Below are 26500 nucleotides of genomic sequence, written 5' to 3'. Positions count from 1 at the left end.
ATAGGGTCAAAAACTATATATAGCACGATATCTCAAAATGTTGTGGATGGATTCGGCCAAAACTTTGTGGATAGGTTGGGTGTGACAAGGCCGAATCGATTCGGTTCTGGTGAATATTCAAATCCGGATCAGAGAATATTTTTTAGTGATTCTTCACTATTGAGTGATGCGGCCAAAAACGATACATAGCATGATATTTCGCCAAAAACGATACATAGCATGATATTTCGAAAAGTTGTGTACGACTTGTGACAACCTTATGGATGAATTGATTTGGCGACAAGAACAAGCTGATTAGATTTTGGTTCAGGTCCAAATCCAGATCTGGCCCATCAGTAGGATACAAAATGTAAACTGTTCAGCCTGGTGGTGGTATGCTCTCTACCGAGTGCAGTTTTATTTTTGATTCGTATTTTACTCTGCAGGTAGTTTTACAATCGATACTGTTACAATGCCTTCACCGACCTATACTGATGGGTTATCTACCTTGTACTTAAATAATAAATGTATTCTGACATCCTTTTCTCATTTTTCTACCTGTTCACAGTTTACCTTGCCATTAGATCTTCTAACACAACAGAACCTCACACCTTGGATGGAGATCTTTCGAACTATAGCCAACAGGGATGTCCCACAAGTGAGTACAGAAACCATTGTGCTCCCAAAAAAGGGTTTTAACATCTCACCGTTTTGTTTCTTTGTCACTTTTTTTTTTTCCTTTTTTTCCTACGATATGCAAAATTATTTTGAGAAATTGAGATTTCTGCCTTTTTAATAGGAGACGCTACAGGTGGAGGAGGAAGACAGACCTTCACTGGTATGGTGGAAGTGCAAGAAATGGGCTTTGCACATCCTTGCACGTCTCTTTGACAGGTGGATTGTACCATTACTTTATTGGAGCTTTTTATATATACAGCTTTGTTCTTGGAAGGTCTAGATAATAAGGAAATGCAAGATAAGTAAACTAACGAGGAGGAGGGACAAACAAACAAGAAAGATGTTGTGCATATCACGATATTTGCGAAGTCCCAATGAACAATAGCTGACATGGAAACCACAATTTGGCAATTTCAAAAATTTGACCTATCGAGTGTTTACATGATTAATTATGCACAACAAATTTGGCTTATACATTTTCTAATTGTAGCCTAATAGGTGTTTTACATGTTTTGGGTGGCCTTCGTCTTGTCCTTCGTCTTGACCTTTGACTAATTTTGACCAACGTTTTAAATATACTATAATTAACAGACTGGTGATTGTGTGTTTGTTTATTTGTCGCGCTACTACAGTTCTGGCCAGATTGCATCCAGACTTGCTACATCGAATCGGCATGATCCCAGATTAGTGCACATGGGTATATTGATCTTTGCCGGTGGTATTGGGGGGCGGGGGGGGGGGGGGGGAGAAGAAAGAGTAGGAGGAGGAGGAGGAGGAGGGTGGAAAGTGAGGAGGAGGAGGGTGGAAAGTGAGGAGGAGGGTGGAAAGTGAGGAGGAGGAGGAGGGTGGAAAGTGAGGAGGAGGAGGAGGGTGGAAAGTGAGGAGGAGGAGGATGGAAAGTGAGGAGGAGGATGGAAAGTGAGGAGGAGGAGGAGGGTGGGAAGTGAGGAGGAGGAGGAGGAGGAGGAGGGTGGAAGGAAAGTGAGGATGGGGGATGCAATTTTCACTGTGTAAATGTGTCTCGTGTAGCGCTGCCTCCAGGTGGGAGACGATATTACAAGTCTCTACCCTTTCCACTGTGGAGACTTTTAATAAAACAATGTATTCCAGTATTCCTGTTCCCACATATTCCAGGGTAGAGGTGTTTTAAATAGTAAGCAGTAGGGATGTTTTTGCTTCATGCACGTAACCCGGGTTATTATTATTTATTTTTGGGAGCTGTCAGTTGCCTATACACCGCCCAAATAAAGGAATGTGTGAGAAGAATGTGTTGCATGCTTAGAACAAGATCGCCCGTAGGCTCATCTATAGTATAGATATAGATATCTAGTCATTCAGATGAAAATTGTTCCCCTCGCTAGAGGAGAGGGTATTACATTTGAGTGTGTCTGTTTGTGTGTTTGTCTGTTTGTCCAAACAACAACAACAACAACAACATGCGTTTTAAGGCCATTTTCCCTGCTAGAGCGGGGGTTAGCCTTGCGGTCCCCATGACAATCTTCTCCATTTTGCCCTATTTTCTGCATCTCTCCTTGTTAACCCCCTTGCCCGCATTTCTTCTTCCACCATCTTTAGCCAAGTCTTTCTCGGTCTTCCCCGTCCTCTACTTCCTTCTACATTCATTTCCATCACTCTTCTCAACCAGTCACTTTCATCCTTCCTCAACACATGGCCAAACCATCTCAACCTGTTCCTCTTCACAGCATCAATCACAGGCTCTATTCCCATCATCTTTCGCAAGTCATCATTTGTCTTCCTCTCTCTCAACGATACTCCGCACATCCACTGAACCATTCGCATTTCCACCCTTTCCAGCCTTCGTTGCTGCCCTACGTTCATTACCCATGTCTCGCTACCATAAATCATAACACTTCTCACACATGCAGCATACACCTTTCCCTTCAGCTTCAACGACACTCCCCTCCTCATCAGCACGCCACTCAGTTCCCGAAACTTCTTCCATGCACATCTCACTCTTGCAACCGTTGCCGAGTGATCCACCTTCTCCATTCAGCATGTCTCCGAGGTAGCAAAATGTTTTCACACCTTCCAGCTTCACGCCATCTCCAAAATCCAACTCAACATTTCCTCCATCTGCAGCTCCTGCTGTGCACACCTTACATTTGAATGTAGCTGCCACACTGGTTAATGACCCTCTCAGACCACTACATTTTTGATGAACCCACTCAGCGCACATTGTACATTGAATGGAGTTCACTCCGACACCCTTCCTGCACACAGCACATGGCCACTTCCCAGTTCTTTCCACCTCACCACATGCTTTATCACTTGCCATCACCTTCGGCTTTCCTATATTCACCTTCAGACCTTTTGTCTCCATGCATTCCCTCCACTTGTTCATCTTTTCCTTCAGTCCATCCATACTTTCCGCAATCAACAACAGATCATCTGCATACAACAACTCCCATGGTAAACCCTCCTTTACGTTTTGAGCCAGCACCTCCATCACAGCTACAAATAGTAGTGGACTTAGTACCGACCCCTGATGCACTCCCACCTTCACCTCAAACTTACCACTGTTCCCGTCCTTCGGCCTTACAGCTGTGCGCGCTCTTTTGTACATTGCCATCACTACTCTGATCAACCATTCCTCCACTCCTAACTTCCTCAATGCCCATGTCAATACTTTGCGTGGAACCCTATCGAATGCTTTCTCCAGATCAACAAACCCAAGAAACAATTTCTTCCTCTTCTCCATGTACTTTTCCTGCAACTGCCTCACAATAAAGAGCGTGTCTGTCGTTCCTCTTCCTGGCATAAATCCAAACTGCATTTTGTTGATCTTCACCTTCTTCCTTATCCTCCTCTCCAACACCCTTTCCAATACCTTCATTCCATGCTCCAATAACTTTATCGCTCGGTACGAGCCACACTCCAGAGCGTCACCTTTCCCCTTGTATAGAGGGACGAGGGTACTCGGTTCCCAATCCACTGGAATGCGGCCTTCTTTCACCACCAGATTACAGATCTCTGTCATTCTCTTCACACCCCAACTTCCTGCTGCCTTCAACATATCTCGCACAACTCCCGTCGGCCCTCCCGCTTTTCTACTCTTCATTGCTTTTATCGCTTCCTCAACTTCCTTCTCAGTTATCTTCTCTGCCGGTCCTAAAACTGGGTTACTCTCTATGTTGCCATCCCATTCATTCTCTGCATTCAACAGCATTTCCATATATCTTTTCCATCTTCCTTTAATTCCATCTGGGTCCACAACGATTTGTCCCACTTCATCCTTCAAGCAACTCACCCCTATCACATCACACCTCTCTTTCGCTATCTGCTTTGCAATCCTGAATACCGCTCTCTGACCCTCTTCCGAATCCAAGCTTTCTCCGAACATTTTCCTACATGCCCCTGCGCCTTTGCTACCTCTTTCTTTGCAGCCTTCTTGGCTGCCTTATACCTTTCATGCTCTGCTTTTTCTGCTCCCGTACCCTTCGCCTTCTGCCACTCCTTTAACTTCTTCCTCTTCTCGTCAAGCCTCTTTCCAACCTCCTCATCCCACCACCATGTTTCCGAGTGCCTCGGTGGTCCTTTTGTCCATCCACATACCTCACCAACGGCTCCCAACAGACTCTCTTTCATTGACATCCAACCACATTCAAGGTCAACCACATCATCCTCGACCCTACTCAGCCTCTCTTTTAATGCCTCCCTTACTGTCACCTCTTTCAACCTCCACACCTTCATTCTCGGTTGGTACTTCACCCGCCGAGCTCTCCTCGCACCTTTCACCCTTATGTCTCAGACAACCAAGTGGTGCTGTGAAACCGCCTCCTCCCCCGGGATCACCTTTGTGTCCCGGAGGTGCCCCCTATCTCTCCTACGCACCATCAGGTCGTCAACGGTTGTCGTCGACCCACCTGACGTGTATGTAACAAGCTTATTATCCTCTTTCTGGAGCTGAGTATTACAAATCAACAAATCAGCTCCATCAGCAAACTCCAAGATCCTTTCACCTTCTCCATTTCTCACACCATATCCGTAACCCCCATGAACTCCCTCAAAACCGTCCATACTCCTTCCCACATGTCCATTTAGGTCTCCTCCTACCACAACAACTTCCTCATCTTTCACGTTTTCCATCAGCTTCTCTATCGCACACCAGAACTTGTCCTTCTCTTCATCGCTCCGACCAACCTGTGGAGCATATCCCGAGATGACGTTCACCAAGAGCTTTCCAATCATCATTTTCACCATCATCAACCTATCACTCACTCTCGTCACACTCACCACACTATCTACAAACTCAGAAAACAGGACACCAACACCATTCATGCCCTCCGGGCACCCTTGCCACACAAACTTGTATTTCTGTCCCTGCCTACCCTTCACCATTCTCACACCACTTCCCTTCCATCTCGTCTCTTGCACACAACATATGTCCACTCTTCTTCTGATCAATACTTCCACCACTTCTCCTGATCTCCCTGTCATTGTCCCTACATTCCATGTCCCAAACCTCAGAAACCGATCTCCACTTCGGGCTGTACCCTGCCCACATGTAGTTGTAATTGTCATGGTTCACTTTTTGAGGCAGTTTTTTATGGCCGGATGCTCTTCCTGACGCCATCCCTCTTAGTCGCCTCTTACGACACGCAGGGATACGGTGTACCTATTCTAACCAGGGTACACACCGGGATTGTCCGCACATTGTCTGTTTGTCATTGTCTGTTTGTCCGCACAGAATAAATGATTTTCTCCAACGATTTGTCCGATTGACAGGAAATTTTCACCATAGGTGCGCCGCCTCCTGTAGAAATTTTAAAGATAATTATGACGTCATAAGTCACGTGGTATGGGCGTCATCTTGGAAACCGAAAAACTTTGCACTTCCATATCGCCAAAAGTGCTGCATATAAAAAATTCAGACATGGCTCATTGTAAAGATCTCTCCATGGGGAACAACATATGGAAATGATGATGTCATCGGTGCCTCCATTATGATGTCATAATTCGACAAGTACAAAATTTCATTCGATCAAGATGAAATTTATTGAGCTTCGTGACATTTGCGTCCCTGCCTACCCTTCGATCCCTGCGTCCCTATTCGATCAAGATGAAATTTAGGGATAAATTGTGGAGAAAAAAATATAGATGCCATCATCGGCCACGTGGTTCGGCTACCATAATTGTTTTAACACAAAAGCCTTAAAAAAACATGAACACATCCTCGCGAGGGTCTGCAATATCTGATTGCTCTTTCTTGTTGATTTATGTGGCCTTGACATTTGACCTATTAACTGCAAAAACAATAGGTTCATAGCCTGTGACAATCTCTTCCAGGTGGTTATGTTTTGTGAAGATTGGAGTAAAGTTGCGACCTGTAAGCGATTGAAATACATACATACAGACAGACAGAATAACAGACCAGGCCAAGTGAATAACAGACCAGACCAAGAATTATGCTTGTAAATCTTTGATTTCACAAGGAACAAACCTGAGATGAACACAACTATGAGTATGTACAGTCACGTGAAAAAGTAAGTACACCCCATGTAAAGTTTTGACTTTTTCAACATATTTCAACATACAGCTATTTGATCTTCATTTCAACAATATTGATAGATAAAGGTGATATAATATAACAAATATCATGAAACATTTACATTTTGTAGTCTATTGTATAATTTAAATAAACATAAATGCAAATTTCGCATGTGGAAAAAGTAAGTGCACCCTTGGCTCTGATAGGTGGTATTGCCCCCTTTGGCAGAAACAGCCTCAAGTAGGCGTTTCTTACAACTGTCTACCAGTCTCTGACATCGACTGGGAGAATTTTTTGCCCACTCCATGCAGAATTTTCAGATGTGCGATGTTTGAGGGGTTTCTTGCATGCACAGCTCGTTTCAAATTCCCCCACAACATCTCGATGGGATTTAGATCCAGGCTTTGACTTGGCCATTCCAGAACCCTCCATTTCTTTCTTTTCAGCCATTCCTTGGTAGATTTACTGGTATGTTTAGGGTCATTGTCATATTGCAAGGTCCACCTTCGGTTGAGCTTCAACTTCCCGACAGATGGGCCTCACATTATCCTCAAGCATCCTCTGGTACAATGAAGAATTCATAGTGGATTCTGTGATGGTGAGCTGCCCAGGCCCTGATGCAGCAAAGCTGCCCCAAACCATAATATTTCCACCACCATGCTTTGCAGTTGGTATCAGGTTCTTGTGGTCAAATGCTGTCTTTGGTTTTCACCAAACATGTCTTCTGGTACTGTGGCCAAATACCTCTACCTTTGACTCATCCTCTATCTGTCCAGAGCACATTGTTCCAGAAGTGCTGGTCTTTGCCCAGGTGTTCATTGGCAAACTTTAGTCTTGCCATGATGTTCTTTCTGGACAGCAAAGGTTTCCTCCTGGCACACCTCCCATGTAGATCAAATTTGTGCAGCCTCTTTCTAATGGTAGACTTGTGCACTTTGACATCAACAGTGGCAAGAGCTACCTGTAGGTCCCGTGATGACATTCTGGGGTTCTTAGAGACTTCTTTCAGCATCTTGCGGTCTGCTCTCGGGCTGAACTTGCTGGGGCGGCCTGGCCTGAACAAGTTGGCAGTTGTTTGGAATCTTCTCCACTTGTAGATGATCTTCCGGACAGTCGAATGATTGATTTCAAATTGTTTGGAGATCTTTTTAAATCCCTTCCCAGACTCGTAGGCATATATAACCTTCTTTCTGAAGGCCTCAGAGAGCTGTTTTGATCTCGGCATGGTGACGCTGCACACTTCAACAACAAAGAGCAAACCAAATTAAATGTCTGAGGTTTAAATAAGACAGGTTCCTCCAAGATCCTCTCTAACGATGTTCTATTCATTTGCACCTGAGCTGGTGCACCTGATTCTAATTTTAGGTATTTGAAGAAGTGATAAATGTCGGGGTGTACTTACTTTTTCCACATGCGAAATTTGCATTTATGTTTATTTAAATTATACAATGGACTACAAAATGTAAATGTTTCATGATATTTGTTATACTGGGGCATGCCCGTACGTGGGTGCCCGTTCCTTGCCAAAAAAAAAAAAAAACGCTACCCGTACGCTCTACCCCGCCCGTACGCCCGTAAACAAAAAAAACAACGCTCTTCGCTTCCGCCCTTCGCTCTGACTGAATTGGGAGAAATAATGCGCATAAGAAATCGAGAAATTATTATTTTCTCCGGAAGAAATCGAATTACGAACCGTAATGGCGCACGCGCTCGGCTCGGCTCGCTCTCACATCGGCCACGCCTACGCAACAAAGCGTTCTGTGATTGGCTGCCGGAAGTGAAGTCTTCACTGTCCGGAAGGTCGCAAATCGCAGTTACGATGAATCGCAAATTAGTTTTAATTAGTTTTAAAACATAGTTTAACGGCAACATAGTTTTCCAACGTGAAATAAATGAATACGCTCTCAAATGTGCCGTCCGAGGCAGAGTCTGTTCGCCACGTTCGGCACACGTGATAGCTCGCTGCTCTCTGATTGGTTGAATCGTTTTTTGGACATAGCTCGGTAACTACTTCTCCGATTAATATGAAACCTTGAAAAGGCACATCCTCGGGTCCCCAGCAATATACCTGGCAAGTTTCAAGTATATCGGACCGGTAGTTGTCGAGAAACATCGGTCACAGACAAACATACAAACATACATACATACATACATACATACATACATACATACATACATACAAACATACACACAGAGATTACTGGAATTATAGATAGATTATATCACCTTTATCTATCATTATTGTGGAAATGAAGATCAAATAGCTGTATGTTGAAATATGTTGAAAAAGTCAAAACTTTACATGGGGTGTACTTACTTTTTCACGTGACTGTAGTTGTGAAAAAGTCAGTGTTATTAAAGGAAGTGATGAATTGTCACCTCGGAGCTGAAAGGAGAAGGCCTGGTGAGCTTGCTTGTACTCCTTCGATGGGCAAAAAGAGGGATGAAGGTGATGTAAAAATGATAGCTTCGTTAAAATGCCTGTTTTGGATTGCTGATCTTGTCAAGACTGCTCTTTATCGATGGTGAGGCCAAGAAACCTCAAAGGAATGGACTTCAATGAACAGTATTTGAGGTTGATTAGCATGGAAAGCTGGTGAGACAATGCGGCAGTTCATGTGTTTGAACCTTAGGTAATTTGTCTCATTTCCCCCAAAAATGGCCTCAAGCTCACCTTGCGATGAATTTGAGTACATGATGAAAAGTATTTGCCGATGCAAACCTTCGAACACCCACGTGATAAACTGTAATTTTCACAATCTGAATCACTTATAATTTGGTGGAAGCTGCAGATTGTAAATTGCATCCATTTTTCTTATAATGCTCACATGAGATTTCCATATATAATGACCTATTGAGTCCTGGTGAGTCATATGATTTTGTAGTTGTCCATTTCTTGTCCATAAAAAAGAAAAAATGTAGGTGTATTGTCATGTTAAACTTGTTTTAAGCATAATGAAAACGCAGGAAGCTAGAACAGCACTCTACTGTCACCAGGCCTAACAGTTTACGTTTTGTATTACACTGATAGATCGGATCTGGAGTCGGACCTGACCGAATATCGAATCTGCTTGTATTTGTCATCTAACAAACTTGTCCACCATGTTTTGGCATAATCTGGCCATAACTTTTTGAGATATCATGCTTATAACATCGTTTTTGGCCCTATCACTCAATGGTGAAGAATCATTTTTAACTCAACTGGACTATGTCCAGCTGATTTTTTGTCGACACCCAGTGTCCGCCGTCGTCCGTCTGTCTTTCGTCTGTCTGTCTGTCTCGTCTGTTAACAATTCGACGTCTACGCTCTAAAAGTCACAAATATTGATTAAATTTGATGAAACTTGCTATGCAGCATCTTTAAGACATAAACTAGTTTGGGATTGCATTTGGGCGTTTCACGCCCAAAAATGGGCGTGGCAGGGCGGCCATATTGAAAAATCAATTTTTGTCAATCTGGTACTTCCTAATGTAGCTGGAAGGCTGAAACCTGGTGTGTAGACAGTATGTAACAAACCTCAACACATATATTACGGGTTTTGACGATGTCCGAAAAATGACCGTTGTGACCTATGACATGACTTGACCCATAAACATCAGTTTGGATGACGTCCAAGCTCTAAAAGTCACAAATACTGATCAAATTTGATGAAACTTGTGCCTTTTGCCACTTAAAGATATTTGAAAATTTTCATTTTTCTGGTTTCCATCGAAACAAGTTGGACATAGTGCATTTTGTTATACATTTCGTTTCCGTCTTTCAAACGTCTTTCAAAGTTTGAAACGTCTTTCAAACTATTGACAGTGTGAGAATGTATGGATAATTCAAGAGAAAATGACTAAGTTGTAAATGTAATGTCACTTGAGTCCAATTCAATGAATAATGACTGTGTGTGTGTGTGTGTGTGTGTGTGTGTGTGTGTGTGTGTGTGTGTGTGTGTGTGTGTGTGTGTGTGTGTGTGTGTGTGTGTGTGTGTGTGTGTGTGTGTGTGTGTGTGTGTGTGTGTGTGTGTTTGTGTGTGTTTGATGAATGAATAATTAAACCCTGTTGAACACATCTATTGAAATATTCAACATATCTTGATTCAATACCATACATGTATATTGTTTGACCAAGTCTTTCTAAATAAATTCAAGTCTGAAATCTGAGAAAAGTAATTGTAGTTTTACTTTTTATGCCTCGCTTAAAACTCAATTTTTTCTAGTTTCCTGTTCAAACATGAGATACCTACAACGTTACTGTACCTCTTTAGCACATATAAACTATATAGTTTGTGGTTCTATTATGCATATTCTAACCATATTGATATCGACCAGTTGAGTTCAGGTTCCCTGGAACCTCTGGTTTAAATTATAGTACGGTACTGTATCTAGATCTTTACTAAAATCTAATCACTTTGTCCTTTCCACACACCCAACCTGTCCACCAAATTTCTGTCGGAATGTGTCCATAACGTTTTGAGATATCATGCTCACAACCCTGGTGTTGGGCTAGCGGTTAGGGTGCCGGCTTAGGATCCTAGGATCCTGGGATCGAATCCCGGTCGATCGCTGAATTAACGCCAGGGGGGTTGACTCAGCCTGTCATCCTTCCGAGGTCGGCTAATTGAGTACCAGTTCACTGGTAATTCCCTGTTTGTCGTTAAAGGCGGCAAAAAGGGTTGGCGTCAGGAAGGGCATCCGGCCGTAAAACATTGCTTCAAAAAGGGGACCGAAAAACAACAACAACCACGGTTCCCGAAAAAGGCCAACCCCCGCTTTGCGGGGAAAAATGGCCTCTAAAGGTGTTTTTTTTTTTTTTATGCTCACAGACAGACACGTGTGAATACATAACTTCAGTGCACCTTATTATGCCAATATATTTGGCATTACCTGGGAAAATGCCTTTGTTCATAGCAGTGAATGTGGGTTTCGCTGCTGAATTTCACGTCTTGATCGCCCACAAATATTTTTGTATGGATGAAGCAGCTCTGTGTAAGGCAGGACTTATGCAGATCATGTTGGTGTTGAGATTATGAGGATTTGACACTTATTTGGGACAAGCAAAAGTACCTGTCCCCAGTGAGGGCACAAGTTTCAGTTAAAATATCAATTTAAATTATTTAATGGACTTTAAAGGAAGTTAATCTAAAGTTTAAAGGACACCATTTCAAAAGTGAATGTTGAGCTCTGCAGATTTTCAAATGCAGTGTGGTAAGGGGCCATCATAAATGGGAGACAGCCAAACTAGTGAACACATGGACAGACATTACTGTTCGCAAAGTATACTAACTAGCGAGGTACTTGTGCTAAACACGGGTGGGAGGCCAGATGCTGACAGACTATGTGGAAATGGTGAATGCCAAACCATGGGCTAATAAATTCCACATTCCTGTGCCACCTTCAATTGAACTGGATGCTGTCATGGCGAAACTGCAAATGCAGAATCCGCAAATGTCACGAGTAGAAACCCTCACATAGTTTCATCATTCTCCTTTTAACTCTATTTCTATATTTTCATTCAAAACATTATCATTCCAATCACATATTAATACATGAATACAACAAAATACATTAATTAACAATCACACATTAATACAACAAAATACCATGTTACAAACACTTGTGAGGTAAACCAATACAGATGCTATTGCAACGTGATAACCAATACAGACAAATTTGCTGGTGAGAAACGGCAGACACATAACACCTTGTACAGATCAAAACTCAAAATCATAATGGTAGTGAGAAATATTTGAAACTCCCCACCCACCTTAGGACCCCTGCTGAAACCCTAAAACCTTCCCCCCTAACTCCTCTACCGTGTGTGTGTGTGTGTGTGTGTGTGTGTGTGTGTGTGTGTGTGTGTGTGTGTGTGTGTGTGTGTGTGTGTGTGTGTGCGCGTGTGCCCTCTGGCGGTTAAAGAAGGAAAGTTGGTACTTGTTCCCCGATTGCGACCGTCACGTGGTAAGCTATCGTGTGATGGACCAATTGGCGTTCGTAGTTGCTGATTTGCAACCTTCTAAGCATGAAGTTATTCGTGCGCGGCAGCCGCAGGTCTGGTAAGTTGGGGAGGGAATGGAGGTTAACCTCCTCGTAGTAAACCCGAATCCTGGGCCGTAACATATTCGGTGTTCAGGAGCATGATTCCTGTCCGAGCACCGTAACGCATTGGTGCCGGGAGTGGGATTCCGCTCCGGCCACCGTAACAATATGTTGATTATCTTTGAGTCTGTTTTTGTACTTATTCAATTACTTATTGACTAAAACTTTGAAATTGTGCAGATTTGAGGCTTTTGCTTGTAGATAGCTTTGGATATATTTGATTTTATTATTCTTATCATCTGGCATTGTACAATTTGAATTTGACGTTTATTTTGTTAATCATGTAATAATTCTTATCAACATGTAATATTCCACAGATATGGAAGCCCAGGGAATGTGACCAAAGAGTATAACGAGTTCGCCGATTTCTTCTTGAAGACTTACGCCATAGGCATCCAACAGGTTAATGGATTGTTCATTATTTTTCACTTTCACTGTGCTTCAGAAAAAGTGTCTCGAGTATTTGTGATTTTTCTGAAATACTTTTTCTTTACCTTCCCCAAGGTTTTGCTCAAACTTGTGGAGCAACACCGCCAGAAGCAATTTGTAACGCCACGAGTTCTTCAACAGTCTCTGAATTTCCTCAACACAGGTGTTGGACACTCCATTACATGGAAAAACCTAAAGCCGCATGTCCAGGTATCATACCTCAGTGCAGTTCACTTTGTGAAACTAGTTGTTGATTTAATGTGGAGTTTCTGAACTGTCCTTTCTATTCTCTCCATTGTGGCTGAGCAGACTTTGGTGCAAGATGTGATCTTCCCACTTATGTGCTATTCTGACGAGGATGAAATCCTTTGGCAGGAAGACTCGTATGAGTACATTCGCATGAAATTTGGTTTGTCTAAATAATAGCTTGAAGTTAGGCTTCTGCGTGAAAGTTTTCTTTTTTTTATTCTTCATTTTCTGACTTATTGGCTTGTATGCACATGATTGCCTCACAACTCAGAAGGTAATTCATACTGAGATTGAAGACCTCCGTATAAGGATGGGTGTCCTCGGCTATCGGATGGCACAATAGTTGATTTGTTAGCTTGCTCATATTTGAAGCTGTCTGGTCCTGACTTGATTCTCTGGAGTCAAATAAAACTTAAACTGTCATTCTGCTGTTGTGCCGGAAGGGTGTGTTGCATCTCGGAGCATGTCATCCTTTGGTTGTGCACTTGAAGCAGGGTGTCCCATCTGATTTCGTTTGTGTACGTGAAACTTCTCATGGTGTCTCTGGTCAATTTCGTGCCAGTATTCAGGCCGTTTTCTGCTTGCAGTTATGTTATGTTTTCTGCTGCATAAGTAGGTGTTGTGAAATGACCTCCTCCTGTGTCACTTGATTAGTCCCCGACCATGTTCACCAGAGGGGACTATAGGTTTGCTTTCCGTCTGTCTGTCTGTCTATGTCCGTCGCACCTGTGGTTTTCCAGACTTGTTTTTCCATAACCTTTAACATATTAAACTGAAACTAGGTACATCGTTTTATTATGATAACTTACAGAACAAGTGTGAGTTTAGGGGCGTTTCACTAAATTTCCATGGACTTGTGCCACCCTTTTTGCATTTCTGGAAAATATCACATTATACACAAGTCGGTTTTCCTGACTTTCTTTTCCCCTTACGCTTTAACATATTGAACTGAAACTTTGTACATGGTGACATGAACATGAAACTTTGTACTTTGTACATGAAACCATTGTACATGGCTTTATTACAAGTTACAGAAACTGCAACTTATTCTGTAGTTTTGCATATACCGAAAACAATTTGGCCTATTGTATATGGCTCACAATTTCTGAATGCTTGGAACAAGAACATTCATTGGGACCAGTATGGGACATGCATTACAAAGCAATTCTCCCTCTTGTTGAATTTCCTTGTATTAAATATTCTCACTGGAGAAGTAGTTTTTTGGCACAAGTCGAAGTTTATACTTTAATAGCCACTGTGCAACACTTGGAACTTATTGGAACTATACTTTAATAGCCACTGTGCAACACTTGGAACTTATTGGAACTATACTTTAATAGCCACTGTGCAACACTTGGAACTTTTTGGAACTATACTTTAATAGCCACTGCCACACCTGTGGTTCTACTTGGAACTTCTTATGGTTGCAAACTTTTCCTCACCTTTATTTTCCTCTCAGATGTTTTTGAAGACTATGGTTCTCCAGCAACTGCAGCTCAAACATTGCTGTATTCCTCTACAAAGAAAAGAAAAGAGGTTTTTATTTATCTTTGAAAATTATGGTTTTATGATTTCATCTCTCTTTTCCTCTCTCTTTTCCTCTCTCTTTTCCTCTCTCTTTCCCTCTCTTTCCCTCTCTCTTTCCCTCTCTCTTTCCCTCTCTCTTTCCCTCTCTCTTTCCCTCTCTCTTTCCCTCTCTCTTTCCCTCTCTCTTTCCCTCTCTCTTTCCCTCTCTCTTTCCCTCTCTCTTTCCCTCTCTCTTTCCCTCTCTCTTTCCCTCTCTCTTTCCCTCTCTCTTTCCCTCTCTCTTTCCCTCTCTCTTTCCCTCTCTCTTTCACCACACCACTGATTATGCATAAAGTTATTTTTGCCTTTTCTTGAGACGCCATTTGGGTGACTTCAATGAAATTTGTTACATTTAAATTCGTCTCATTTTGAAATTGGATTTTTGTATTTTGTTTGGAAAGAATTTTGAAATTTAATCTTTTTTGTTGAGTTAGGAATAGCCAAAGAGAAAAGTTTGTCTGCATATCTTCATTCATAATCAGCAGATAAGAGTAGTTGCTTTCACATTTTAGTGGCACACTGCTAAAATGAACTCGGACATGAAAATCTGAACCAGAAATGTTTGCCAAAAAGAAAAGTGACATTTTGCCACTGAAGATGGATGGAAGTTGTGTATTCACCTGTTTACTTCTGCCACCGATGGTGGAAGGAGGTTTTGTTTTCACCACTGTTTACTTCTGCCACTGAAGGTGGATGGAGGTTATGTATTCACCCCTGTCTGTTTGTGAGCAGGATAACTCAAAAATTGTCGACAGATTCGGACGAAATTTGATGCCAAGGACGAATTGATTCTATTTTGATGAAGATCCGGATCTGGATACTGGAATTTTTGAAGTGATTTTCACCATGAGAGATGGGGGCCAAAATGATATATACAGTAGCATGATGTCTCAAAAAGTTGTAGACTAGTTGTGACAAAACTAGGTGGATGAATTTGTTCGGTGATACGAATAAGCCAATTCGATTTTGTTTAACGTCTGGATCCAGCTCCGGGCCTATCAGTGGTATACAAAACGTATGCTGTTCAATGTTTAGCCTGGTGGAGGTATGCACTCTATTGAGTGCCATTCTGGTTATACACTTAAAACCTTTTGCTTGTTGGTTCCTTCTATAATTTGCTTGGTTAGATGGTCATCAGGATTCTCTTCAGTATTTTGAATATCATATTAACACGCGTGTTTCGAAAACCTAATTTCCCATTGAAATAGTTTGAAGTACACACTCGTAATTGATGTATTTCAAAGAATGTGCAGCATGTGAATTCACTGGAAATATAACGTATCGTCTGAGAACTACTTCTTCAATGGACACATATTGTAAGTTTACTTTTGTGTTATATAATTTATCACACATCTATTTTTTAAAATATTGCTACTTTAATGGCTGAACAATGAAATTGGTTGAACACAGCGGGTGATCTTTGATGTTAAGCTCCAAGTCTGCAATAAGGCATCATCGATACAAAAACTTTTCTAATGCATGATTGTATGTCAGTCCAAGATAATTGTATGCTGAAAATTTGTATTAAAAGAAAACGATTGTACAATTTACCAATCATTCTCAATAAGTTTTATAGTATAGAATATAGATAATAGATACTATGACTGCATGAATGGTTTTCAAAAAGAATGCAGAGATTTCTAAAAAGCAATAGTTGGACTTTAATAGCCACTGCTATTAATAGCTTCATCATCTTTAATAGCTTCATCATCACCTGAGATGAAGGCAGCGAACATTGTTTTAGAGAGTCATCTGTCTGCTAATAAAATTTTCTTGTCATGTTTTTATAATAAAAATATTTGATAATACAAAATGAGAAATAATTCTGCACATATTTAAGTAGTTGCAGGTATGTCTGGGCACCCCAAAATGTATGCCTTTTTTTCTTTCTATTACCCCACATGCATAGCACAAAGCACAGCAAATCAACTGGTGTCTGTCCGTCTTATGATCGAGGAATGTCAATTGCATCTCAAATTTTGAGCACAGTAGAACATTAATCGGCTTGTTTGCATTTTCAAAACCCTTTGGTTTGGCAGTAATTTGACAAAAATACATGCCCTTCTCAACTAATCAAATTTGCTTTGCCGTGCTCTTACCAATCGAATCAAATTTCATCCAATCAACAGGGGTACATCGATGTTGACAAAATGGCGACACCCAATTCGTGCATCTTTTTCGTGCGACATCGAGGGGAGATGTAGAAAATAGGGCAAAATGGAGAAGATCGTCATGGGGCCCAAAAGGCTAACCCCCGCTCTAGCAGGGAAAATTACCTTTAAAATGCCTGTTGTTGTGTTTGTTGTTTCTCAAAGATCGTTCCAAAATCATCAGTTTATCCGAGAAGAATTGGCAGAAAGTCCAGCTTTGGACTGTTCGGTTTGACCCATTGGATTCATATAGTTACTATTGTACCTGTTAAACGTTCACAAACAAGGCTAATATAGATCGTGCTTGCAAACACAAAGCAAGATTTGAAAAGATGGATACCACATAACCTGTATAGTGTGTATAAAAGCCACTTGTCTATAAAGTTGACCGTTTTCCTTTGGTGGTCATTGTAAACAGGTTTGACGATATGTATTGACTCAAATAGCAGTCGTCTCATGTTAATAAATGAATGCAACTGTTTGTCATCCTCATTTTGAAACATTTCTTTTTCAAAGATCCACCAAGTGTTCTCATTTATCAGATATGTCCTTTTGTGATTTCATAAATCGTTTCGGAACAAATATTTCTATGAATGTGCTTCACAGGTTCTACAGAGGACAATGGAGTTTTGTTACAAAGTCCTGACAAGTCCCTCCACAAATCCTCGACAGACAGATGGAGCTTTGCATATGATTGGGCAGCTTGCAAACCTTTTGCTGAAGGTGAAGATTATTTGATGGCATTGCTACTCTCACTTTTTTTAGGGGGTGGGGCTGGAGCAGTGTGTGGTGGTTGATGATGCTGTGGATTATTGTAGTGCTGGTGAAATGGCCCACATACTTGTTTTCCCCATCAAAAAACAATTTTAATTTAAAAAAATTTATCCATTCCCCTTTCCTTTCATACATGCACATATGAACATGCACAAATCATATTTACCGGCCATAAAAAAACATTGCCTCAAACAGGGAACCATGATTGTCATGGGGCCCACAAGGCTAACCCCTGCTCTCGTGGGGAAAATGGCCTTAAAACGATCATTCATTCATTCATTCATTCATTCACATGCACACATTTTTGACTATCCAAAATGATTTTATAACCTTGGGTCACCTGTATCGATTGTGATGAAGTTTTTAACAGTGCTGAAGGTGTTTTCAAGATGGAGACTATTCTGATTCTCTCTATACTATTTGCTGCCAAACCTGTTTTATGACATTTTCTTTAAGCTTCATTATCATAAATGTTTGGGGGTTCTCTACACCCCCGCCCCCCCCCCTCCCAAATTAAACATTCCCAACTTTTTTTTTTCTTCTGTAATTGAGCTGTATCGACAATATTTAATACCCATGTCTGAGTACAACCTTTTATTATTATTTCGAATAACTCATTAGTTTCTCAAGATATTTGCACATTCTTATGCATCACCATTTGTTGGCTTAGCGGTTAGGGTGCCGGCTTGGGATCCTAGGATCCTGGGTTCGAATCCTGGTCGATCGCTGAATTAACGCCAGGGGGGTTGACTAAGCCTGTCATCCTTCTGAGGTCAGCAAATTGAGTACCAGTTCACTGGTAATTCCCTGTGTGTCGCAAGAGGCGACTAACGGGGTTGGCGGCAGGAAGGGCATCCGGCCATAAAGCATTGCTTCAAAAAGGGGACCAAGGTGCCCGAAAAAGGCCAACCCCCGCTTTGCGGGGAAAATGGCCTCTAAAGGTGGTTCTTATGCATCACCATTGATGTTGAACAGGAATGATCATGTAATAACGGTGATTTCATAAGTTGTGGGACACAGAATCAAATGCACAATATTTAGTCAGCAACTTCATTTTCACCAGTCCGAAACGAATTGGCAAACTGAATCTTTATACACACATGTAATATTGAGCACATCAGGATTTGAACCACAATCACAAAATGCTTGTGAATTGCTTTACATCACTGTCTTAATCATTGTCTACCTGTTGGTGCCTTGCTAATAATTGTTTCTTAAAATATTTTCCGTCTGTGTGACAACAGCGCAATTTGTATAAAGATCAGATGGAGGGGCTGCTCCAGAGGCATGTTTTTCCACTCTTCTCCAGTGAGCTGGGATATCTTCGTGCTCGGGTAAAGCTTATAATCAATGAGAATTATTGGTGTGTAAAATGAAAATGATAAACTTCACCTTGAGATGCATTATGCTTGCTTAAAATTATTTTTCAGCCATCTTGGAACATGTGGGAAATATTTTGTACTTTTATTCAGGCACGCATATATTATGTCTTGCAGAATAGTAACATTGAATAATGCATTTACCTCAATGTTAGGTAGAATATTGGATACAATAATATTCTACAATACAGCACTGAATTATTGTTGTTGCTCTTTAATAGCCACTGTTATCCCACTTTGTGGGGTTGGCTGGGGGAAGCTTGGCCCAAGTCTATCACGAACCGGCCTGGCCAGGCATGACATTCGCCTAGTTAGGGCAGGAATTTGGAATCTGGCCATGGTGCCCGGCGATACTCGCCTCCTCTTTGCAAAGGACACCATGAGATCTTTCACGTTTACCAAGCCAACCCGGCAGATGGGACTCCCGGTTTAACGTCCATCCGAGAGACAGCACACACATTGATGAATCACCCTGCCTGTAAAACTTCAATCCCCTCCTCCCAACCCCAAGGCTTCAATCCCCTCCCCACTCTGTCTTCAAAACTCCCCACCCCCTCCCCCCCACTGAAAGTCCTCAAGCCCGACACCCCCACAAACCCTCAACCTCCTTTTCTCCCAACCCCAACGATGTCCTCACTCGTACCCTCCCCCCCCCCCTTTTTTCCCACCCATAAAAGCAAATGGGCATTTCCTTATCGACATTCCCCCATCCTTTTTAACGATATGATTTTTATGGTCCCTGGTCGAGTCATTTAAGAGAAAATAGTTGGAAATAGCAAGGACCGGCAGTATCTGCGCAGTGAAGGCCCTTCCTCTTGAAAATGCCACGTAGTTATTTGGGTGATGTATAGGCAACAGATCACTGCCTCGATCGCTCCCAAAAAGAAAAAGAAAATAACCTGGGTTTGAAACAAATACTTCCCACTGCCTATGTTCATAACTACATTTGTAATACATAGCGGTTGTATAGCTCGGATATATTCCAATTGCACTGGCCTATAGGCTGACAGGAGGCCTGAAGCCTAAGGACTGGTCTGATGCCTCCACTTGCTGTGGCCTTCACAAGGTCTGTGATGCCTATCAGCTCAACATATCGATATTTGATGATCCTTTTAACTGTCGCGTTGTTCGTTTAACACTGAAAGGAAAACTTGTGGGCAACCTGAATGGGCGGGCATGACTATGACATCTCTGAAGATGTGTTTGGCTTCGCAATGCACCAACATGGTGGCCGTATGATTTTTACCCTCGCCAGAGGAGAGGGTATTGCATTTGAGTCTGTTTGTCTGTTTGTCTGCACAGAATAAATATGATTTTCTCTGCAACCGTTGGTCCGATTGACAAATTTTCACCATAGGTGCAACTCCACCTGTAGAATGTTTTTATGAAATTATGACGTCACAAGTCACGTGGTTCGGCCGCCATCTTTGAAAAATCGAAAAACTTTGCACCTCTATATCTCCGAAAGCGCTGAATAGAAAAAGTTTTAGACATGGCTCATTGCAAAGAACTCTCCATGGGGAATAAAATATGTTAATGATGATGTCATAGGTGCCTACATTATGACGTCATAATTCGACATGTACAAAACTTCATCGATCAAGATGAAATTTCTTGAGCATAATCTAGGAATAAATTAGTTTAGAAAAAAATTAATGATGACGTCTTCGGTCACGTCGTTTCGCCGCCATATTTGTTGTCCCACGTCGCACCGCGGAGCGAAAGGGGGACTATGGTTTTCTCATCCGTCCGTGCGTGCATGTGTATGTGCGTGCGTAAGCGATGGACCGCATTCAAATTTGGTGTGTGGGTGCAACCCACGTCAAAATCCAAGATGGCCGCTGCCATGTATGCCTGACGCCATGTATGTCTGAACCTTGTGAGCGGAATATCTTTAAAAATAAGCGAAGTACCAACTTCTAATCTGGTGTGTGGGTGTATCTAGGCATGAGGAAGAACCCTATTGAAAATTGGGTCGCCACGTCAAAATCCAAGATGGCCACCACCATATATATGTCTGAACCTTGTGAGCGAAATATCTTGAAAAATAAATGAACAACTAACTTCTAATCTGGTGTGTGGGTGTATCGACGCATAAGGGAGATCGCTATTGAAAATTGGGTCGCCACGTCAAAATCCAAGATGGCCGCCTTGCGTCTTCCACTTTGTCAACTCGCATCACTTCACCGACGGGGGACCTTGGCGTAACGCTTGTTTCAACACAAAAGCCTCAAAAACCACTGAAAATGCATCCTGGCGAGGGTTTGCAATCTCTGATTGCTGTTTCTTGTTCAGGTTGCAATCGAGTCAGGCCAGCTGTCCAACCAATGGATAGAAAGGAGTGTTACAGACTGACAGACAAACGACCGTTTTATTACTATTATTACTATTATTGTCCCCCATCGCACTGCAAAGCGAAAGGGGGACTATGGTTTTCCCCTTTGTCCGTGTGTCCGTCCGTCCGTGCGTCCGTGCGTGCGTGCATAAGCGAAGGACCGCATTCGAATTTGGTGTGTGGGTGCAACCCACGTCAAAATCTAAGATGGCCACCGCCATGTATGTCTGACGCCATGTATGTCTGGACCTTGTGAGCGGAATATCTTGAAAAATAAGCGAAGTACCAACTTCTAATCTGGTGTGTGGGTGTATCTAGGCATAAGGAAGAGCGCTATTGAAAATTGGGTCGCCACATCAAAATCCAAGATGGCCACCACTATATATATGTCTGAAACTTGTGAGCGAAATATCTTGAAAAATAAACGAACTACTAACGTCTGATCTGGTGTGTGGGTGTATCTACGCATAAGGAAGGACGCTATTGAAAATTGGGTCGCCACGTCAAAGTCCAAGATGGCCGCCACCATATATATATGTCTGAACCTTGTGAGCGAAATATCTTGAAAAATAAGCGAAGTACCAACTTCTAATCTGGTGTGTGGGTGTATCTTGGCATAAGGAAGAACCGTATTGAAAATTGGGTCGCCACGTCAAAATCCAAGATGGCCGCCGCCATGTATGTCTGAACCTTGTGAGCAGAATATCTTGAAAAATAAGCGAAGTACCAACTTCTCATCTGGTGTGTGGGTGTATCTAGGCATAAGGAAGGACGCTATTGAAAATTGGGTCGCCACGTCAAAATCCAAGATGGCCGCCTCCATGTATGTCTGAACCTTGTGAGCGAAATATTATATCATAGCATGTTTTCTGCGTCTTGCACTTTGTCAACTCACATCACTTCCCCGACGGGGGACCTAGGCGTAACGCTTGTTTTCAATGGATTCGGCATGGATTTCCACATTTTTCTCATTATCTGACTAATTTTTTGAGAGCTGTATATGATATACGACTGGTATATGATATGAATGGCTGGTGGGCTAGCGACTAGGGTGCCAGCTCAGGATCCTAGGATCCCAAGCCGGCACCCTAACCGCTAAGCCAACACCAGGCTCAAGGAATAAATATAATGAACTTATTAAAAAATTTTATTTTTTATTTTTTCTTCCATTCATGCAAGTATTGAACAATCTTCTGGATGCCTGAAAAGGAAGATACAGAGGTAGCGCACAGTTCGCCTTTTGCTTTCAGCTGTCCATTCTGGGTTTGATTGTTGACCTGACCATAACCTCATAGATTGATACTTTCCAGGCAAGGTGCATCAGCAAATGTGCCGTCTTATAAAATGTATATTAAGCTGATGTCCCGTCTGTCATTATTGATTACCGGCAAACGTTGAAGATCCAATGGTGTCTCTTTGGGAAGAGTACTTGAGTTATCGCTGGCATTCTACCCGCATTTCAACATTCCAAATTCCTGCACTAATGAGCAAGGACACCCCATCAACAGCACTGCCGTGCCTCAGGAATTATGTAACCAGTGGGCTCAATTTGTAATTGAATCTCAGTCCAATAAGCATTTCATAAATACAAATCTTATGGCCATAAAACCTTGTACACGTACAAGAGATCAAACCTTTTTATTTTTTCTTGCCACAACCAACGAAGGTAGACTGAGATTATGTATTCAACCATTCCTGTTTGTTTGCGAGTTGGATATCTTAAAACGTTATGGACTAATTCGTACGAAACCTGGTGGACAGGTTGGGTGTGTGACGAGGACAAATTGATTAGATTTTGGTGAAGATCCGGATCCAGATACGAGAACTTTAGAAGTGTTTCCTCACAATTGAGAGATTCGGGCCAAAACGATATATAGCACAATATCTCAAAAAGTTGTTGATAGATTATGACAAAACTTGGTGGACGAGTTTGTTCGGTGACGAGAACACGCCGATTCGATTTTGGTTTGGGTCCGAATCTAGATCTGGCCTATCAGTGGGATACAAAATTTAAGCTGTTTGGCCTGGCGGAGGTATGCGTTGCACCGAGTGTCGTTCTAGTTTAATTGATGTTCTTACAGACTACAAAGCAGTAATATATCGATCGTACATTAATGCAGTGAATTGATCCAAAATTTGAACTTCTACTGACTTGTGTGCAATAATAAGAGTGTGTATTGTAAAGGGTAAGACTTGGTAAATTGTATCTATTTGGCATGTCATTCATTGGTTTTGGAAGCCTGGTGTTGGCTTGACGGTTAAGCTGGCTGGCTTGAGGCTGCTTTGAGTTCTCAGGGTCCTGAGTTAAAGCCCCTGCCAGCCGTTGAATTAACACTACGTGGATTGGCTCATACTGTCATCGGCACCCTAACCGGCACCCTAACCGCTAAGCCAACACCAGGCTGAAAGATCATGTTGTAATTAACGTTTTTTTTTTTTGTGAGGCAAAATGTTTTCGGTTTGTCCGTTCGTCCATGATGGGTTTTCGTTACCACGATAAGCTAAGAACAGCTGAAGGGAACCAAGTCAAACTTGGTACAAGTATGTATAATGATGTAAAGATAAACAGATTAGATTATGGGGTCAAGAGGTCAGAGGTCCCATCTATCTATAATTCCACTAATCTCTGTGTGTATGTTTGTTTGTATGTTTGTATGTTTGTATGTTTGTCTGTGACCGCTGTTTCTCGACAACTACCGGTCCGATATACTTGAAACTTGCCAGGTATATTGCTGGGGACCCGAGGATGTGCCTTTTCAAGGTTTTAAATTAATCGCAGAAGTAGTTACCGAGCTATGTCCAAAAAACGATTCAACCAATCAGAGAGCAGCGAGCTATCACGTGTGCCGAACGTGGCGAACAGACTCTGCCTCGGATGGCACATTTGAGAGCGTATTCATTTATTTCCCGTCGGCAAACTATGTTGCCGTTAAACTATGTTTTAAAACTAATAAAAACTAATTTGCGATTCATCGTATTCATCGCTTCACATTTGCGACAGTGAAGACTTCACTTCCGGCAGCCAATCACAGAACGCGTTGTTGCGAGCCCGAGAGCCTGCGCCATTACGGTTCGTAATTCGATTTCTTCCGGAGAAAATAATAATTTCTCGATTTCTTATGCGCATTATTTCTCCCAATTCAGTCAGAGCGAAGGGCGGAAGCGAAGAGCGTTGTTTTTTTTGTTTACGGGCGTACGGGCGGGGTAGAGCGTACGGGTAGCGTTTTTTTTTTTTTTGGCAAGGAACGGGCATCCACGTGCGGGCATGCCCTAGTAAGGTAAAAATTCTGTTAATGCGCTGACTTGTGAACAAGTGATGTGATTTTGACAAACTTGGTATAAGTATATATATTATGTTGCAAAGATGAACTAAATATGTTTTGGCATAATAGGTCATGACAGGTAAAAATGTGATACTTGAGAACAGCTTGAAGGGATTTCAATCAAACTTTGTACGAGCATGTATAATGATGTACTAATGTGGGAGGAGGCATTTCAGTCAGAGTGCCATTCTAGTCATGTTTGATTTTCTGATGATGATGTGAATCATTGTCAGTGCAGTAAAAAAAAAAACATTTCATAATGTGCTGATGTAACTTACTGCACTCAGCATGTCCACTAGACCCATAAAATCCCATAGACCATCTCGTCCCCAAAAACCCTGCAGACCCCAAATATCCCATCGATCCTTATTACACCCTTTCGAACCCCAAGACGAATCGATTCCTTTCTCCCTTTTAGATCTTCATACCTTTCAGACCTTTTAATACCTTGTGGATCCCTTTGACCTTTGGACTCTTTTTACAAGTTTTAAGACCCTGTAGACCCCTTCAGACAATTACGACCATTTAGACCTTAAATGACACCCTTTGGAGCCATTCGATATTTTAAGACCCTCTGGATACTTTCGTCCATTTCAATGCTTTAGCCTTATTTAGACCTTTTTAAACCTTTAGAACATTTTACCTTTCCAACTTTTCAGACCTTTGACCTTCACACCTTTACACATTTACAAGTAGACCATTTAGACCTTTCGTTTGCAAACGACCTTTCATTTCATACACTCTTCCATTTATTTGCCACACAAAACTAAGTCCTGACAAGGGTCTGCAATTTCTGATTGCTCTTTTTAACTCAACTGGACTACCGTCCAGTTGAGTTCATCACATACTGAACCCTCCGACGTCTGTCGTCTGTCGTCGTCTCGTCGTCGTCGTCGTCGTCTGGCGTCCGTTAACTTTTCGACGTTAACACTCCAGCGTCCACAAATATCAACCGATTCTGATCAAACTTGACATGCATCATCCTTATCCCAAGGACCAGGTTGGTATTACATTTCAGCTTGATCCGTTGAAAAATGGCGGACCTAGGCGACCATTTTGTTTTTGGTCATGAAAACGACGTTAACACTCTAGCGTCCACAAATATTAACAGATTTTGATCGAACTTAGAATGTTTAACCCTTACCACACAAGGTAGGTTGATTTTGCATTCCAACCCGATCTGTCACAAAATGGCCGCCATATTGTTTTCAGCTCCGAAACGACGTTAAGACTTTAACGTCCACAAATATTTATGGATTTTGATCAAACTTGGTGTGTGAGACTCTTACCACACAAGGATACAAGGACCTTAAAATTATTACACAAGGTTGTTGGCTTTTCATTTAAGTCAAATCTAGTAAAGACAACTGACCTACTTTAAAGTTGTCCAGTCAGTTAAGTTGAGTTCTGCTTCCCTTGAAGCTCTAGTTTGTTTGTTATTTTGGTTTTCCCTCTGGAGCTCACTCCTCAAGGCCAAAGGCCATTCTATTTGAGGGCTACACAAGGAGGGTTGGAGAGAGAAAGAGAGAAAAAGAGATAAATTTAATATTCCTCTTGAATTGCGAAAGGTTTACCTGTTGCTAAATTGGTGACTGTTCGGGTGGAAGATTTGACGCCGTCTACCTGATTGGAACTACATTATTTATACGCCGTCTACTTCATTGGAACTACATGATGTGTGTGTGTGTGTGTGTGTGTGTGTGTGTGTGTGTGTGTGTGTGTGTGTGTGTGTGTGTGTGTGTGTGTGTGTGTGTGTGTGTGTGTGTGTGTGTGTGTGTGTGTGTGTGTGTATATATGTATGTATGTATGTATGTATGTATGTATGTATATATATATATATATATATATATATATATATATATATATATATATATATACAGACTTGGCATTTAATATGGAATATTTTTTTTTTCTTGACTTGGGTTTACTTTCTGAACTCGGTATATCAATCTGGTGAGTTTCTTTTACGCTTCGGTGATTTCTTTGTTAAAAGAACCATGTCACTGATTGTCTGTCGCAGCAAGAAGTCAATAGAAGTCAATAAC

The 26500-nt window shown here is 41.8% G+C and overlaps 1 protein-coding gene across 3 annotated transcripts in view; it reads left to right on the top strand.

Moving 5' to 3' along the window:
- Positions 1–26500, top strand: part of LOC137429608 (importin-7) — a 154222-nt gene that overhangs the window by 38248 nt on the left and 89474 nt on the right. For all 3 annotated transcript variants that reach the window (XM_078777984.1, XM_078777982.1, XM_078777985.1), the window contains 8 exons: positions 548–637; positions 779–873; positions 12568–12652; positions 12755–12889; positions 12989–13088; positions 14388–14464; positions 17251–17367; positions 18663–18752. In XM_078777984.1, coding sequence (XP_078634110.1) covers positions 548–637; positions 779–873; positions 12568–12652; positions 12755–12889; positions 12989–13088; positions 14388–14464; positions 17251–17367; positions 18663–18752 — 789 coding nt within the window. The remainder of the gene's footprint in view (positions 1–547; positions 638–778; positions 874–12567; positions 12653–12754; positions 12890–12988; positions 13089–14387; positions 14465–17250; positions 17368–18662; positions 18753–26500) is intronic.

Source organism: Myxine glutinosa, chromosome 1 (genome assembly GCF_964187855.1).
Source record: "Myxine glutinosa chromosome 1, kmMyxGlut1.1, whole genome shotgun sequence".
NCBI classification, from domain to species: Eukaryota; Metazoa; Chordata; class Myxini; order Myxiniformes; family Myxinidae; genus Myxine; species Myxine glutinosa.
This window is presented reverse-complemented; position numbering and strand designations above follow the sequence as displayed.